General features: G+C 41.2%; 2 protein-coding genes across 11 annotated transcripts in view; one reads left to right on the forward strand and one right to left on the reverse strand.

The window, feature by feature from the left end:
- The window catches only part of LOC110989205 (cell adhesion molecule 3-like), a 161,793-nt gene that overhangs the window by 79,254 nt on the left and 67,246 nt on the right, over positions 1 to 15,293 (forward strand). The window lies entirely within an intron of this gene.
- Positions 1,141 to 14,425, reverse strand: LOC110989208 (fibroblast growth factor receptor 1-like). Of its 2 annotated transcripts, XM_087142308.1 has the most exons (15): positions 14,030 to 14,425; positions 13,091 to 13,399; positions 12,239 to 12,559; positions 11,500 to 11,736; positions 11,270 to 11,365; positions 10,569 to 10,707; positions 9,849 to 9,934; positions 9,322 to 9,573; positions 8,972 to 9,082; positions 8,616 to 8,791; positions 7,921 to 8,043; positions 7,405 to 7,516; positions 6,459 to 6,555; positions 5,965 to 6,064; positions 1,141 to 5,227 (listed from the first exon to the last, which is right to left on the reverse strand). In XM_087142308.1, exons 1-15 carry the CDS (start codon positions 14,082 to 14,084, stop codon positions 5,150 to 5,152), a joined length of 2,292 nt encoding a protein of 763 aa, XP_086998434.1. In that variant the 5' UTR covers positions 14,085 to 14,425; the 3' UTR covers positions 1,141 to 5,149. The 2 variants fall into 2 exon arrangements, with proteins under 2 accessions (XP_086998434.1, XP_086998435.1); XM_087142309.1 differs by lacking the exons at positions 13,091 to 13,399; positions 14,030 to 14,425 and having other exon boundaries at positions 11,500 to 11,791; positions 12,239 to 12,381.

The raw sequence follows: 15,293 nt of genomic DNA on the forward strand, positions 1-15,293 counted from the left end.
TTGAAGCTCTATTCACTGGATAATCTACTTGTCGAGTAAATTTTAATAAAGGCCACATTAGGCCTGGTATTTTATCTATATATTTTGAAATTGTCAAATTTATTATAAACCAAGAGCTTTGAATAATAATATTTTACAAAGAAAAAAATGATCCGGAAATTCTTATCTTAACACAAGTAAACTTTACATCTGCATTACGAAGAGCGCCCCCAGAGTGAAAGGCACTGATCTCTGGTGTAAGGGCGTGGTTCAGCCTAGACTGGTTCCCGTCATGTTCGTAGTCTCCGACGTCTTCCAGATCTCCTCCGAATGGTGGAGGGTAAAGATTCCTACAGTTTTACGTAAACGAGGAAAGGATGCCCACTAAATGCAGAATCAAACAGGAGGTGATAGAATATACAGCAACAACAGTCTTTCCCCGTAATTCCCGGTGTAAAACCCCCGTGTCCAGTACAATTGTACGCCACAGGATCTTTGCCATTTCATAAATCATGATAAACATCAAAACTATTGTCCTGTAAATTAAAAAATGTCAACCGAATCTCAAAGGCTTTAGAAAAACTTTAGAGAAAGAACTTGATAGAATCAAAATGTCTGAACGTCAAAGTTTTTCTCTCGGTAAATACTAGGGTACAGTTTCCTTTAAGATCTTTACACTAAAACCTACATTTGGGACTACATTATGATTGACATCAAATATTCGACCATCGACATCCCCGGGTTCTGGCTCCCCACCATCCGACAACAGAACCACACCGAGGACACGCCCCCTCACGCCCATGGAGTGGAGCGTGCGACGCCCGCTGATGTCACCCGTACTGCGTCCTCAATACAAGGCGGGGGGGGGCACGCGCAGGACGCGGTCCAGACTTCAGTTGCCTGATGAAGGCTAGCAGCACCACCAGCCTAAACATCGCTACCAGCAACACGACACCGCGAGTCATTGATTGTCTTTTTCCTGTTTGTCATACACCACGGTGATTATGTTTATCTCCAATATTGTATGAAAAGTATGCCGCATGTTACACATTAAGAGGGGACGCTATGCTGCGCAATTCAGTCAGGAATCGACTCACGATTTTAATATAATGGCGTTTTAATTGAGGAAATAGTTCCAAAAAAATCAAATCTAGCAGCCAATCGCTTACAGATATATTTATTGATTTCATTAGATCATTCAAATTCTAGCCAATGCAAATCATGGAGCCTTCTTGTCTGAAATGCAATTAAGCTTACCAGAAATATGGAGTACATTCGTCACAGCATTTCATTGCACATCAGCATAAAGTTAAGACGTTAGATATCCCACAGCGAATGATCTTGAAACAATCAAGCCCTTTGCCCTTCCCGTGCATGTAAAGTTACATTTGTATAATTTTATAAAAATACTGTTTCGTAACATCAAGAAAACTGATTCTTAACATTTTCTACTATGCCCAAGGGCATTGTGCCCCCTCAAAATGATAAAAGCTTCAACAAGTTGCAAATTATCCCTTTAGAATTGTTTAAATAAATAATGTAATTTGAAGTCTACGTTCGTTTGGAATAGTTTCAATTAGCAATAAATTGTTAAAGGTATTAAGTCAAGTTATTAATCCATTATGATCAGTACTTACAAAGATATTAAGAGATGTTTTGTTCTTATTGGCCAGTTACAAGAAAACGAACTTATATATCTATATGAACCAAGGTATTTCACACACCAACATGCGTTGAAGAATTACATTGTATGATATTTATAACGGTAAACATACGTATATCAAACGGACTCCTAAGCCCACACAAAAACAGGTATACGCGCAACAGTTATTTGGTTGTCGAGACATAAAATATTTCTCTGTACTCCGGTGGGTAAAAAGAGCTCACTTTGAAAACAAGTGACAAGTATGTAGTGCACTTTGCATGCTTTATTCACTCATATACGTGTATATAGCAGCATTATGGATTTGTTTTTTTATTTTGAAGAATTTACTTTCTTATACTCACCCACACATCCAACCTAAGGATTAACATGCAAACGTACTATTAGATTTAAAAGGAAAATAATACACACATCCAAAATTACACGCAAAACAAAATAAAAGTTTGAAAAAAAAATCAGGAACCATTTCTTACAACTGATGCATAAAAGAGTTTAACATTGGAAGCATTCTGTGTTTACAAACAGCGTAAGGTTAAAATCTTCGTGGACTATGTACAGGGTTGCATGGGAACCAATATTACCTTCTCGCGATATAAGTCAACATATTAATATATAAAGGATGTTTTATGATCATACAATTAAATTCTCAGGTTGAAACGATATGTTTTAGGTTAAAGATGATATAAAAGTCATTGAAAATGACTGTTATATGGCGATAAATATTGCATAAGACAAATTCAGTCAACGTTATCAAAATATATGAAATTAAAAAGTCCACTGTGACGTGTCTTTTATGTGGTTCCGTCGAGTAGTGAAAGCTTCGAACAAGTGAACTATACAGTAAAGGCATACATTTAGGTTAAATCCACAGAGGTCGATGAATAGTCGTTTCTTGGACTTTATGAACAAGGCTCACGCATTTAACTGCTTCGATGAACACTGTGAACTCGCTCACGTCTTACAAAGTAGCATTTATTGAGCTATTTTTGTCGCAGTGCTGGTATTCGGTAGGGGCCTAGTGTTTTCTGTTCAAGGAATTTTACCCTCTTGGCTACCTATGTATTTTTTTAAATGTTTTTTTCCGCAAATGTAATGACAACGTTGGTCCTGAGAAATACAGTTTGTTGCATTCCCGGCACGGGAAAGGCTTCTTCTTCTCCTTGTGACAGTTCTCGTGCTCAAGAAGCCCAGTGTTGGACGAGAGATGTCGCCCACAGAATTTTCATTGAAGGTTTGATTCAAACCAAGAGCGGCGGTTGCTTGGGGGTTCAATTGGGGTCCAATCTCCATCAACTTCATCAGTGAGGTCGGACTCCTCGTTCGATAACTCGATGACGTCTTTGCCGGTGGTGGCTGGAGAGGATGATTTGGTGGGATGATGTTTCGCACCGTGACGTCGCACGTGCTCCTTCAAGGTCTCTCTGCTAGGAGCTGTCAGTCCTTGAAGGCGTGCAGCCTTCGGTTGTCCCTTTGGATGATTGGGTACCCCTCTCGACTTCTGGATGTTATGAGGATGTCGTTGACGTCGATCAGTGTTCTGGATAGACTCGCTACAACTATATATGCCCATCACTTTCTCTCCTACCGGGCGCTGCTCTGATCTTTCCTTTTGCGGCAGGATCTGGCCTGCCGGACTGTTTATTGTCACCGCCGTGGTGTTTCTTCTCATGACGTCTTTGCGCACCTTGATTCATGAACTTTTTCGAGCAGTAATAACATTTCAACAATTTACCATAATGGTAGACTGTGACCCAGTGCCTTTTGAGTCGGGCAAGTTCTTTGAAGCACTTCGGGCATTCCAGGCAATGTTGTGGTCTCTTATCGCTGCGGGCCACGTTCCTGACATTTCTCTTGCAAATCTTACATTTGTGTCACTGACGATGACGTCTGAACCCCTCAACAGTTCGAAGAAAGTTTGAACACATCTCACACTTGGCCAGAGCGTTGTCTGTCCACCATGGAGGCCCTTTTTGTAATATCTTAATTAAAAGAAAAATTTTCGGCCAAATGCGATGACCTTCCATCTAATCATACCTCCGTCCATGCTGAACAATCTACATGTAGTTTAGTCACCCTTAAGGTAGGGACTTCCCCTTGGCCGTTTACATTTCGCCAGAGCTGCTAGCCAAGTCCCATGTGACTCTGTGCTTATCTCTCTTCCACATGGCTTTATTAGGTTTATTTACAAAAACGGTGCCTGTGCAAGCCAGGGCCTGTCTTATGTCAATGTTCGGTCTCGTCTCTGATGTTTCTCTGGGTAGTCTAGACAGCTGACTGAGTAGTTTCATTGTGTTGGCAACAATTTTTTGTTGACTGTGGTACCCCCCTATTGACTGGAAAAAGGGTACCGTGACCGTACTCTAACTTTTTTTCTGCGTTTTTTTTTTATTTGCAGGCACAGCGGGACACCCTCTGATCAATTTAATTAAAAGCCGATAAAATATAGACACAGTGTCTTCTTCCTGGATCATTGAACATTTGACCTTTCACATTGAAAGCTGTTCGGGTGATATTTTTAGCAGTTTCCTTTTGTCGGCGTAAACACAAACACGAATCGACCAATTGAAAGCAACACATAATTGAAGTTCGAATAAAGTTTAATTCGTGACATGAAAAGCACGGCCTTTTGTTCAAGGCAGATGCAACGACACAGCGTCGGATTGTTCTCATTTTAGGGAAGATAGAGAACAAAATTTGTCCACCATCAGAGGCTCAAATCGAATAAATCGCTACAATCAAGCTACTTAATGAAGAAAACAAGTTGTCTATCCAACAAAACCAACAGGTCATCGATCAGTCGTTGCACTAGGCCCTCTATCCGGCAACGACTGAGTTGGCACCAACACAGCCACACTACGCGTATATTTCATAGTCGTTTGTGAACCAGCAAAATGCAGTTCCGATCGGTAAACTGCTGTCTAAATCGTTCCTTTACTGACAGAGTTTTAAATACTCGAAGCTAATTCCTGTAAAATTAAGCAATGATAACTTCCCAATATGCAACACTCATTAATTATTTCGAAAAAAATGAAAAACACAACTAGAATACCACCTCAAATCAAGGCTTATCTTCCATTGTAAAGTCTTTCGAAAGATTTTTCTTGATTTGCAAGCATGATCTGCTTAATCCTTTGATTGTTAATTCATCCAAAATAATATAATTTTTTTACAAAACATTGTCGCCAGGTCTCGCGGTTTCTCACTGCGTCTTCAAAAAAATTAGTACAAAACAGATATAGCAGTAAAACTTATAAGTTACCGTGAAAGGATAAGTGCAGAAATTACTTTAATTATATATGAATATTTTAAGCCAAGAAAACTATATTAAATTTTTGAACAAAATCAGTTATCAGACACGAAGTTTGCTAGCGGCCAACATGTGGAGAAACATCATCCCTTACCCTTTATCCTTTGGATTTTAAAAGAAGAAAGGACTTTTGCCTCCTTTTTTGTTTTTTTGTGCTGTTCCATCGTTTGCATCTTTCCACAAATCCAATTTCCCAGCTTTCAAAGCTTTTCGTTGCTGCCATAGGTCATTGTGACCTCGTAGATGCTTTCATCCAGCTTGTGAAGGGTGATATAATCCTGTTTACATGAAATGAATGGTATCTGCTGTAAAGAAACGAGGCTTTGATAGCAGAATGCCACTTTGCAAGCATGCCGGTAATATAGTTTTGCATGATGTGATATAGATGCCACGCTACTAAATGAGGCTCAAGCCGATTTCATATTGAAACGAGCAACTTTCCACATAAAAAGAAGAAAATCTAGGCTACAAATAGGAAAAGTAAATTTATGCATTTTGCCAAACAAAAAAGAAAAGAACGAAGTACCTAGGAGAACTTAACCCACGGACCTCGTTAATACTAACTGGTAACTTTTCCATTGTCCACCACACTACGTAAGAAAGTTCCTCCAAACTCCCTTTTCCGTCCCTTTGTGCCTACCACCGCACGTAATATGGGAAAGCTGTTATCAAGCTCATATGCCTATTATAACGTATCACCGGCATGCTTCTTACATGGCATTTGGCTCAGTAACAGCGGGGGATAGTCGATCAGGTTCACCTTCATTAAATGTATAAGCCTCATGCTCATTCCACACTACCTTTGGTCTTATACACAGTACGAGGAAGGTTGTTCAGCTTTCATATTATTTTCAGCATGCTGCATTCTCTTGTGCACTTTTAATCCCAAATGAACAATTTAAATAATAGAAAATGATTCAGTAATATCTTTGTAATACGACGTTCTTTATTATAGTAGAGACAATCCACTTTGTGACATTTTATTAATGATCGATGAAAGATAAGTATTACCTACCTCGTGCACCGACAACATTTCGTTTAGTTGTTGGTGTAGACTCTGGAAGGTTGGTCGATCCGTGGGAATCTTCTGCCAACACCTGCACATCATGGCATACCTGATGAGACATAATACATGCAACTTAGTAGGAGAAGATAGATGAAGTACAGTGTTGCTATCCCCATCCTGTTCAATAACTAACGTATCTATGACGCAAGCAGACAGATAAAGATGAAAATGTTGCCCGGCACAGACAAGCTCTGTTTATTTGAGTGTGGATTGAACTGTAATAGCTGGGTCATGTATACATATGCACTTCATGTAGCAGAAACGCTTGTTCAACCATCCATTCCTGGAGGCTCAATCGACTCTTCTTTCGAGAAAACGAGCCATTGTATCAACTCGGGTTTGCTTTAGATGCTTTATGCTTACGTTTTACTTTCAAAGACCTTATGGATTTGCTTCAATTGTAGCACTGAAGAAAAAAACAGCGATCGTTTGTTGATACCTACAGCTCATTGCTGCAGTGCTGGGGTTTGGGCATACGATAGCCCTGCTGCAGTTGGCTCACCATCGTCTTGGCTTTCATCATCGCGTATGGCCTGGCACCTGTGTGGAGTAAAGCTGGTTTCAGGGCATATTCACACTTTACTACCTACATATTTCGACATGTTGCCTTGTCATTTGAGGTCTAAACCGAATTATCCATTGGACGGGGTAGTAACTATGCCTGTGCAGAGGCACCCCCCTCATTGTTTGAAAAGAGCCATGGAAGTGGGGAGTGTACATTTTGTTGGTAGCAATGCCACCAAAGAGCATTCAAGTTCAATTACCACCAACGGACCTTAGGCTGCTGAGAAACCTGCGTCCTCTCTTGGTCCCACCCGTGGTGGAAAGGGTATATGAAAATTTGAGGGCCTGCAAATATTGGGGCCTCCAAGAGAAGGTGCAACGTAAGACACAAATACATGTACTAATATTTATGCACATACAAGAACGATTCCAGTGTGTCTATGTCACTTGTGTCATTTCTGGATAGCCTAAAGCAGTATACCAGGCAAGATGTGGGACGGAGGGGTAGCCCCCCTTACCTGTCCAATCCCTATACACACTCTAGACTATTGTTACCTAACACATCCCCCTACAAGTCTGTAAAGAATTCCTGAGATGCCGATCAAACAACGATCAACACAAAGGTGGGGGTTCTCTCCGTCCCATATCTTGCTTCAAATATCAAGCAGCAGGTACTTTGTTCATAGCTCACTAAAGCTAAGGGCGACGTTCCAGCTTTACCCAGCACTGTGGATTCGTGTCTGCATCACCGATGAATTGTGGCCATTGGAACGCTGTCGCTAATGCCTTAACATCTGTAGCCCGACCCACCTAATGGGATTAAATGGTGTTTAGAAGTAAGGGGGCCTACACTGCTTCTCAACTAGTCAACATTCCAGAACTCACCAAGAGTGATAATCTCCCACAGGAGAACCCCGAAAGACCATACGTCACTCTCTGTTGTGTACACGTCACTAAGCAAAGACTCCAAAGCCATCCAACGCATGGGAAGAGCTCCCTAGAAATCCAATTGAATCTACTTGTGAGAATAATTGTATCGCAGGGCAGGAATGTCTTTTATTACTGTAACTAGGGATTGGACACTTGTGCTCTTAATTCTTCATTCTTCTTAATTCTACTGTCCTAAATATTGCAAACACTGCAAGTCCATATTCTAGATAATCATATTCTGCAAGACTCTCCGAAGACATTTCAAAACTATTGTCATTTCAAGTGATTGCTAAAATAGGTTAAAAAATCAGTAAATGTCAGTATAGCTTCAGTCTTTTGCAGCTGATTCCGTTTATTCTTCATCTGTTAATTACTCGAGAGCGGCCGAAGAATGATGCCTTTTGAGGGTAATAAGCATTTTTAACCCTCAAAGAACTTGCTCATTGACTAAAACACACGTCTAATCTATACCTGTGACTCTCGTTGGTAGATACGGATGTTCATGACGTCACGGGCCAGCCCAAAGTCAGACACCTTACAGACCAAGTCATCGCCCACCAGCACGTTACGGGCAGCCAGGTCACGATGCACACACTGAAGGTATGCAGAAGCACAAGATCATAAATGGATGATACACAAGGTGTGAATGAGGATTGAAGAATCAGTTGAGGCAAGGTTGTTGATAAAACAACCAAAGGCTCTTCAAAAGGTATTATCAGGAAAGGGAATTGAGCAGAATGCAACAGATTTTGAAGAGAAGTGAGTGGGTTCATTTAGGGCTTCGTGAATTAAGTGACTCAGAGAAAACTCACATTTACAAAAGGAGGCTGCCATTTGTTAAAAAAAAAGCTTGGCCTCCTCAACTTGTGTTGAGTGTGGGTGTATGGGCTCAACTGCAACTGCTTGTATTCGTCTGTAGGACGAAACCCAGGGGAGGACAGAAAATGAGCTATGTCGGTGCCCTGATGAGAGATGCTGGAGCAGAGACTACGACAGAGCTGGTTCTTTCCATAAGGATAATGCAGATAAGAATTGCGAAAAGAGATCTTGACTACTATAGCGACATGAAAACACTGTGGGATAAATGACGCTTGTTTGTTCAATTATTCATTTCCACATGAACATGTGTCGCATCTGAAGGTAGAAACAAGGGTTGGCTCTGTCACCTTTTGTGAGGATATGAAGGCCATGCCGCTCCCCACGTCCCTAGCAAATTTGAGCAAAGTCCGAGACAGAGATTTGCTGAAACTGGGTTGGTTACTAGGGTCCTTGCCTCTGTACCCAATCAGGACGTTCTTCAGGTCACCCTTTCCAAGGTACTCCACTATGATGTATACAGGATCTGGCAAAGACAAGCACAGGCAGGCAGATATGACAGACATTTTTACTCCACGAGTTTCCTGTGTGATGATTTCGCCAGCTTGGTTGTTTCTTTTCAAAATGCATAATTCTTGCCAGAGAGTGTCTACCACTGTGCACAAGATTTTTTTTTCTGACCATAAGCCATTTCACGTCTTGGTACCTTTTTCGATGCAACATCCCAGTAGCTTGACGACGTTTGGATGAGAACCAACTTTTTTCATGAGATCCAGCTCGGCCAAAAGCTCCATCCTTGCCTGCCTGTCAGCACCCTCTACAGCCGTACAAGGAATAACTCATTAAGGAGTTTGTTTACATATTTTGTTTAATCGTTTCGTGTTTCCCTTTGTCTTTAGAAACCCAGGCCAACAACCTAGCTTCTGACTGATGGGTGTTTAGCCCTGAACCATCCGCCGATGCTCATTCCAATCAGTAACTGATCAATAATTGACCATTATGTGCTTCTTGCTAACAGAAATTTGCAAAATAGCTCCTACATAATAGTCAACACACCTTTGAGTGTCTTGACGGCAACTTTTGAGACTTTCCCGGCCTGTTCGATTCCACGAGCTGTACCAAGCAGCACCTTCCCAAACGCACCACGTCCCAGTTCCTTCTCGATCCCCACGAGATCTCGCGAGAATGAGAGGTTGGGTCCCACATTGCCGTACGCTACTCCCTGCGATGATGCAGCAGGCACTGGGGCGTCTCTGTCAGCCACACATTCGTAAACCACACTTGTGGCTACTGGGTTCAGGGGAATTTCTGAGAAAAGAAAAATGTTTCAAATTTTTGAAGTAAAAATGTTGGGCGTTAAAAATGAAGAGGCTAACAGAAGCATGCAAAGATTCGGTGCGATTTTCTAATAGTCTTGGCAAATTGACAGCATTCGCTTAGGTTTACAAAATCTGTTTTATGAACTCATTGTACATCTAAGCGAATTTCAAGCTCATTTATATCTTTGGCTTTCCTTTCTGACTCCCCACCTCGTTTCCGAGGGTTTTTTTCACACTATTACAAGCAATGTAATACATACTCACCGTATGGATCGGGTTGAGTTTGTCCTGCAGTGATTCGGTCTGTGCCCTGCGGACGTAAATCTTCCTTTAATTCTACCTTGGCACCTCTGTAATTGAAGACTTGTAGTCATTGCTGATGTGAGTTTGAAATCAATTGAATTCATGTTCGTATTCATTTTAATGGTAAGTGGCATGTTATTTTGATTTACATGCAGTTGTGTATCCAGGTGGCAGGGGAACCTCCCCCCACCCCACCTCCACCGTTAGATTTTTTTTAAAATTTATTCTTTTCTCCTTTTTTCTGCAAATTACTTCATAGTTGGGAAGGAAAGAAATTAAGCGGTATTTTTGTTTATCAAATAAACAAGCCATGTTGTTTTCTTCCCCACCATCATGTTTAATGAGCCCGAGAGTGCAGTTGCTTTGGAATTTCCCTCCCCCCCAAAAAAATGGATACGCCACTGACAATATCTTTACATCACCTGAAACACTTTGATAGCTCTATGGATAAACCTCCTGAATTGCTAATCATCATGTATGGACAGAATGCAACTTTTTGCAAATATGACACGTACTAAGGCATTTAGGTGACCAGGCTTAGGAATGTAATTCTAATCATCCAGTTTAGACGAATGAAATCCAGCCATGAAATTTTTCTCGTTAGTCCATTTTCGGTATTACAATGTGTATCCTACGCCACGTTCAACATGCATGCGGTGTGTTCCTTTCCTGGAGCCTTACCTGCCATCTTGTCCCTTTTTTTGCTGTGGATGCCTCCGCTCCTGTCTATGACAACGTCTCCATAGTAATGCAGCCACAACAGCAGCAACTCCAACAAGGATAATAACTGCCACTACCACCCCAACTATGGCACCTACGTCTGAAGATGGAGAAATGCCAGTAGTATTTAATGCTGCTATCTAGTTTGTCAGATATTTTTATTGGGGTCATCCATCCCCTTCCTTTTTACGGGCGTCTATAAAACGCATGCAAAGAGGTAGGGTTTCACAGCCAGTGCGTACTTATCACGAGCTAGGGGAAAGACCATTGTCATTTTCTTGCCTATCCATTAGGAGGGGATCTCCAGGTAAGGGTAAAAGACAACTTGCTCATTGCGCTTTTTTGGGGCCCAGCTCAAAGGTTGAAAGACCCCATACAAAGAATAAACCCTGTATAGGTCACTGTTTTGCGTTGGGGACAGAAAAATGTGATAGCATGGATTCAACAATGGCTACATCTATATGAAGTTGCCCCCCCCATAAATTTCTAACCCTCTAGCCCCCCTAAAAAAATTTCCAAAGGAATTCCAAGAGGAAGAGAGAGAATCAGAGAAAGACTACCTGACACAATGACAAAACAGGCAGCTAAGCAAGCTATCCCTAAGATCAATCACTAACTTTATGAGTCATTAGAAAGCTAACTGACTCTTGAGGATAAATTACCTGGAATCAGTTGGGAATCTGTAGTCTGTCCAGCAGCCGTCGACGCTGGTTGTGGTTCTGTGTGATCTGTTGTCGCTGGTTCCGGTACCAAGTATGCTGTTTAATAGGTGCAGGTCATACGGAGATCAGCGTAAACCACAGCCAGAACCATTGTTTTGAAATAGTGAGATCCTCGTGTAACTTTATATTCCTAAAATTTAACAATACCGTAATACAGTAGTTGTCACTACCTGGACATATTTCTTCAAAAACTGTGGCTGTTCCAGTCCCAACTGAGTTTGTGGCGTTGCAGCTGATGACAGCACAGCCGTCTTCCGCAATGAACGTCTCGGTTCCCGGGCTGTTTGTAAATGCCTTTAGAACCCTCGTGCTGTTCAGAATGATTTTATGAGACGTCGCCACTGGGTTGGCATCTGATGAGCAAGTTATCTCACTGCCACTGTAGTCCACTGTGACAACCGGTGCATCTGCTAGGAAAATAGACGAGCTTGTATTCCGATTTCTACGTGAGGAAATGATCACCTGATAGCGCATAGAAAGGTGCAAGGTTTTAGATGAATGGTGTTGCAAAACAAGTAGAAATGTTTTCGTGACACATTTTGGACGGATAATTACATGCATATTCAATGAATGCTTGACAAGAGAAGATTCAAACGAAAGTTGAATATATGACGGAAACCTGTGTAACAGAATCCGACAAAAGGGGATGAATGAATTTTAATCTCAGGTTTTGCCCTTAATCCAACATAAATTATATTAATTAAAACTGTATACTCAGTGCTTGTGAAACAAACCACAAGCTTCAGGCCTACTCGGGAGGGGCTCGAACCCAGGACCTCCTGCTTACTAGCACAGACTGAGTATACAGTGTTAAAAAATGTTGGTCGGTTTAAGGGCAAAACCCGCTTAAAGATTAACATCTCCCCGACGGAAAATTCCTCTTGAAAAGAGATGAACAAAGTCACTTACAGTACACATTTAACAATACATATTGGGACTGTGAACTGATGTGTCCAACTGTCCGACATTCTATACGCCTCTGATCATCAGCTCTCGTTGGAATGAATGAGTCGATTGTACTCTGTGTGTCTGTTGCCTCGCCACCTGATGGTATCGTTTCAGTGTCTGGACCGAGAGGTTGGCTGCCTTTGAACCAGTCTAGGGTCACCTTTGGTTTGGCTCCCAGCGATGTACAGACGAGGGTGACTGATGTGCCTGCTGTCACTATCACTGTGGCATCAGGAGATTGTGCGGTTCCGTTTACTGCTATGGTCAGACTAGTGGCGGGAACTGAAAGACAGAAACTCCGATCAATGAATATTTATCAATTGAAGATTTATATCCACAAAGGAGAATTCAAGACCAGCTCTGAAAGTATAGGCACGATAGGTATTTATAATTTCATGCACATGAAAGGCATTGTTCGGTCCATGTTTTCGGCAAAAGCCTCCAAAGGTTTGCCATGGCCCGGGCAGTTATCTGCTTGATGACTTGCTTTGCGTACCGCAACATAACACTCCACATCTAGTCAGATTATAGATCCAGACTATAGGTACCGAGTGTTTTGTACAAAAAATAGAGCTGCCTGAACACAGGGCCGTATTACTTGTTCAATGCCCAATGCGTATCCAGGTTATTCGTTAGGTACAGGGGTGATGAGTTTTTTCTAAAAACGAGTGTCCTCTTTAATTTCATCCTCCTGAGAATCTTTCTCCTTACGAAAGGCTGCACCGTCAATGTTGTGCCTGACTTTAAGTATACTTTCATTTTGAAAAGCAACATCAATATCTGCATGTAGGTCTATCCATAACAAATACCGACCTTGTACCTCCAATGTTGCTGAACCGTCAGGAGTTCCACCAAACTGGCAGGTGTATGTTCCCCTGTCTTCATACTGTGCATTGTTTATGCGGAGGTCCATCTGACCAATTGAGGTATCATCATTGACAATCTCAAAATTTGAATATTTGGCGGGTGCATCGGGAAGTACTTGATCTTTATCAGCAAATGCAGTTGCACCCTCGAGCCAAAGAGCCAAGCCGGTAATGGGAGATCCAAGCCGACAGATGAGAGTTGCAGTACCGTCCTGCTGAACTGTGACGTCACTTGGCACAGTAACACCCGCCACAACTGAAAGACACACACAATAATCTATAGAAACACAATCGTCTTCTCGAAAATGCACTTCAAATTGACATGAAATGTGCTCGCACAATTGCAGAAGCACATCTAGATGTACAAGATGCCGCCAACGCAAAACAGTTTAAATAGAGGCTAGTTAGGTCTATACAAAGTAACTGCATGCACGCTGAATATGTTTAGGGAAATTAAAGCGAGCAAAACTGTCCCAAAAGCTTAAGGTCAATTTCAGTTGAATTTCGGTTTCAGTTGCCTTTCACAATACAGCGGAAAAAAATCTTGCAAACTAAAGTAAAAATCACTCGAATTGAAATTCCTTTTCAAAATCCCACGTTTAATTCTTGCAATAAAACCGTCCGAAACCGCCTAACGTGGACTTGTAACAAGCACCAAACGACAGTTTTCAGTCTGTGTTACTATTTCGTTTTTAAAAGAAGAGGTGTCAGCCTTTCAGTTTGGACAATAAATATAAACTTGCTGAACTGGAGGGTAATTCTTGTTCTATGCGTTGGAAGTGCTTTGTCGAGGTGGAAATTTTGTATATTCGATTGTACAGTTATACTCTTTTAAAATTTGGTTGCAAAAATGGAAATAACTTTAAATTGTTAGTGTGAAACCTACCGGAAAACACGAAGGAAAACCACATGCTATGCCATTGCGTTTCAACGCGACCCATGTCGACGGCACACTTCCTTCTTCGCTATTTAGTACACGGCTGTCTATTTGAGTGCACTGAACATCTGCCCTAGCCACCATTTTAATTCTACTGCAAAGTGCAATCCCGACTTCAATGCACAAAAGCATAAAATCCGTTCAACAAGGAAGTAAAAAGCAGATATTTTTGGTTCAATAGAGTTCCAGTGAACCTTGTCCCTGTGCAATTCATGCTTCCTGCGTTGTTATGGTGTGAAAGGAGATGCCAAGAGTATGTTCACACGATGATGTACACAGTGCACCACGGGCATAAAGGCAATTTTCTCATGCGTCATGACCCATATGCAGTTTTCGGAAAGCCGAGCTTTTTGAGTGCAAAAGGTTAATAATGTTAAAGTTTAATAGTGTTCGCACTGAAAATATAACAGGGTTGTAGAACTCCAAATTAGAGCGCAAGAATGAAATGTAGGGGAAATTAATCACAAATGGAGTGGATATTGTTATGCCCATTTTTTTTATCTCAACCATGCAAAACCCAAGTGAAAACTCGGTGCTGTAAGGTCCATTGCATAAATTTCACAAAATGGATCTTACTGTCACAATGTAAGTGCGATACTAAGACATAATGCGAGAGAATATACCTTATTCACAGTGAGGCCTTTTGATTATGTTTCCAGTGTCTTTTCTATTCCTAGGTTGGTGCCAACCTATTTTGAGTTCCATGCCTCAATAAATGTTTTGTAAGTTAGGCTTAAATCATTTTGATGCAATAAAAACACAGGTGTTATATTATTAATCCGAATAAATGACACTAATTTATAGTGAACCCTTACGTATTGTTTTGATTTTTATTCTCAGATTCCCAAAATTAGAAAAGTCAGCTTCGCTTTCAGTTCAGCATGGCCGATTTGCCAATCGGACCAGTTGTCCCATGACTGATAATCATACATTCACATGAACGAATGGATAATGAGCACATTACGTTCCTTCAGCTTACAGTTCAAAATTAAAAGAACGGCATTGTTGCCGATTGTGTAATCCCCTCCGTCGTAACTTATTCTCTCTTTTCTCCTGGTCATGAGATTTTACGTACCTGGCCCTTGCATCGCGACGTTATTAAAGAGGAGATTGATCAATCACAGTGGCGTATCAAGCTTGGAAGGAAGGTTTTTTTCTTTATAGTTTCTTTTTTATGGCTAGCTTTGAAAAACAGTAATACTAAGTTTCTTTG

Source organism: Acanthaster planci, linkage group LG10 (genome assembly GCF_054643075.1).
Source record: "Acanthaster planci isolate LZ-2023a linkage group LG10, COTS_SCS, whole genome shotgun sequence".
Taxonomy (NCBI): domain Eukaryota; kingdom Metazoa; phylum Echinodermata; class Asteroidea; order Valvatida; family Acanthasteridae; genus Acanthaster; species Acanthaster planci.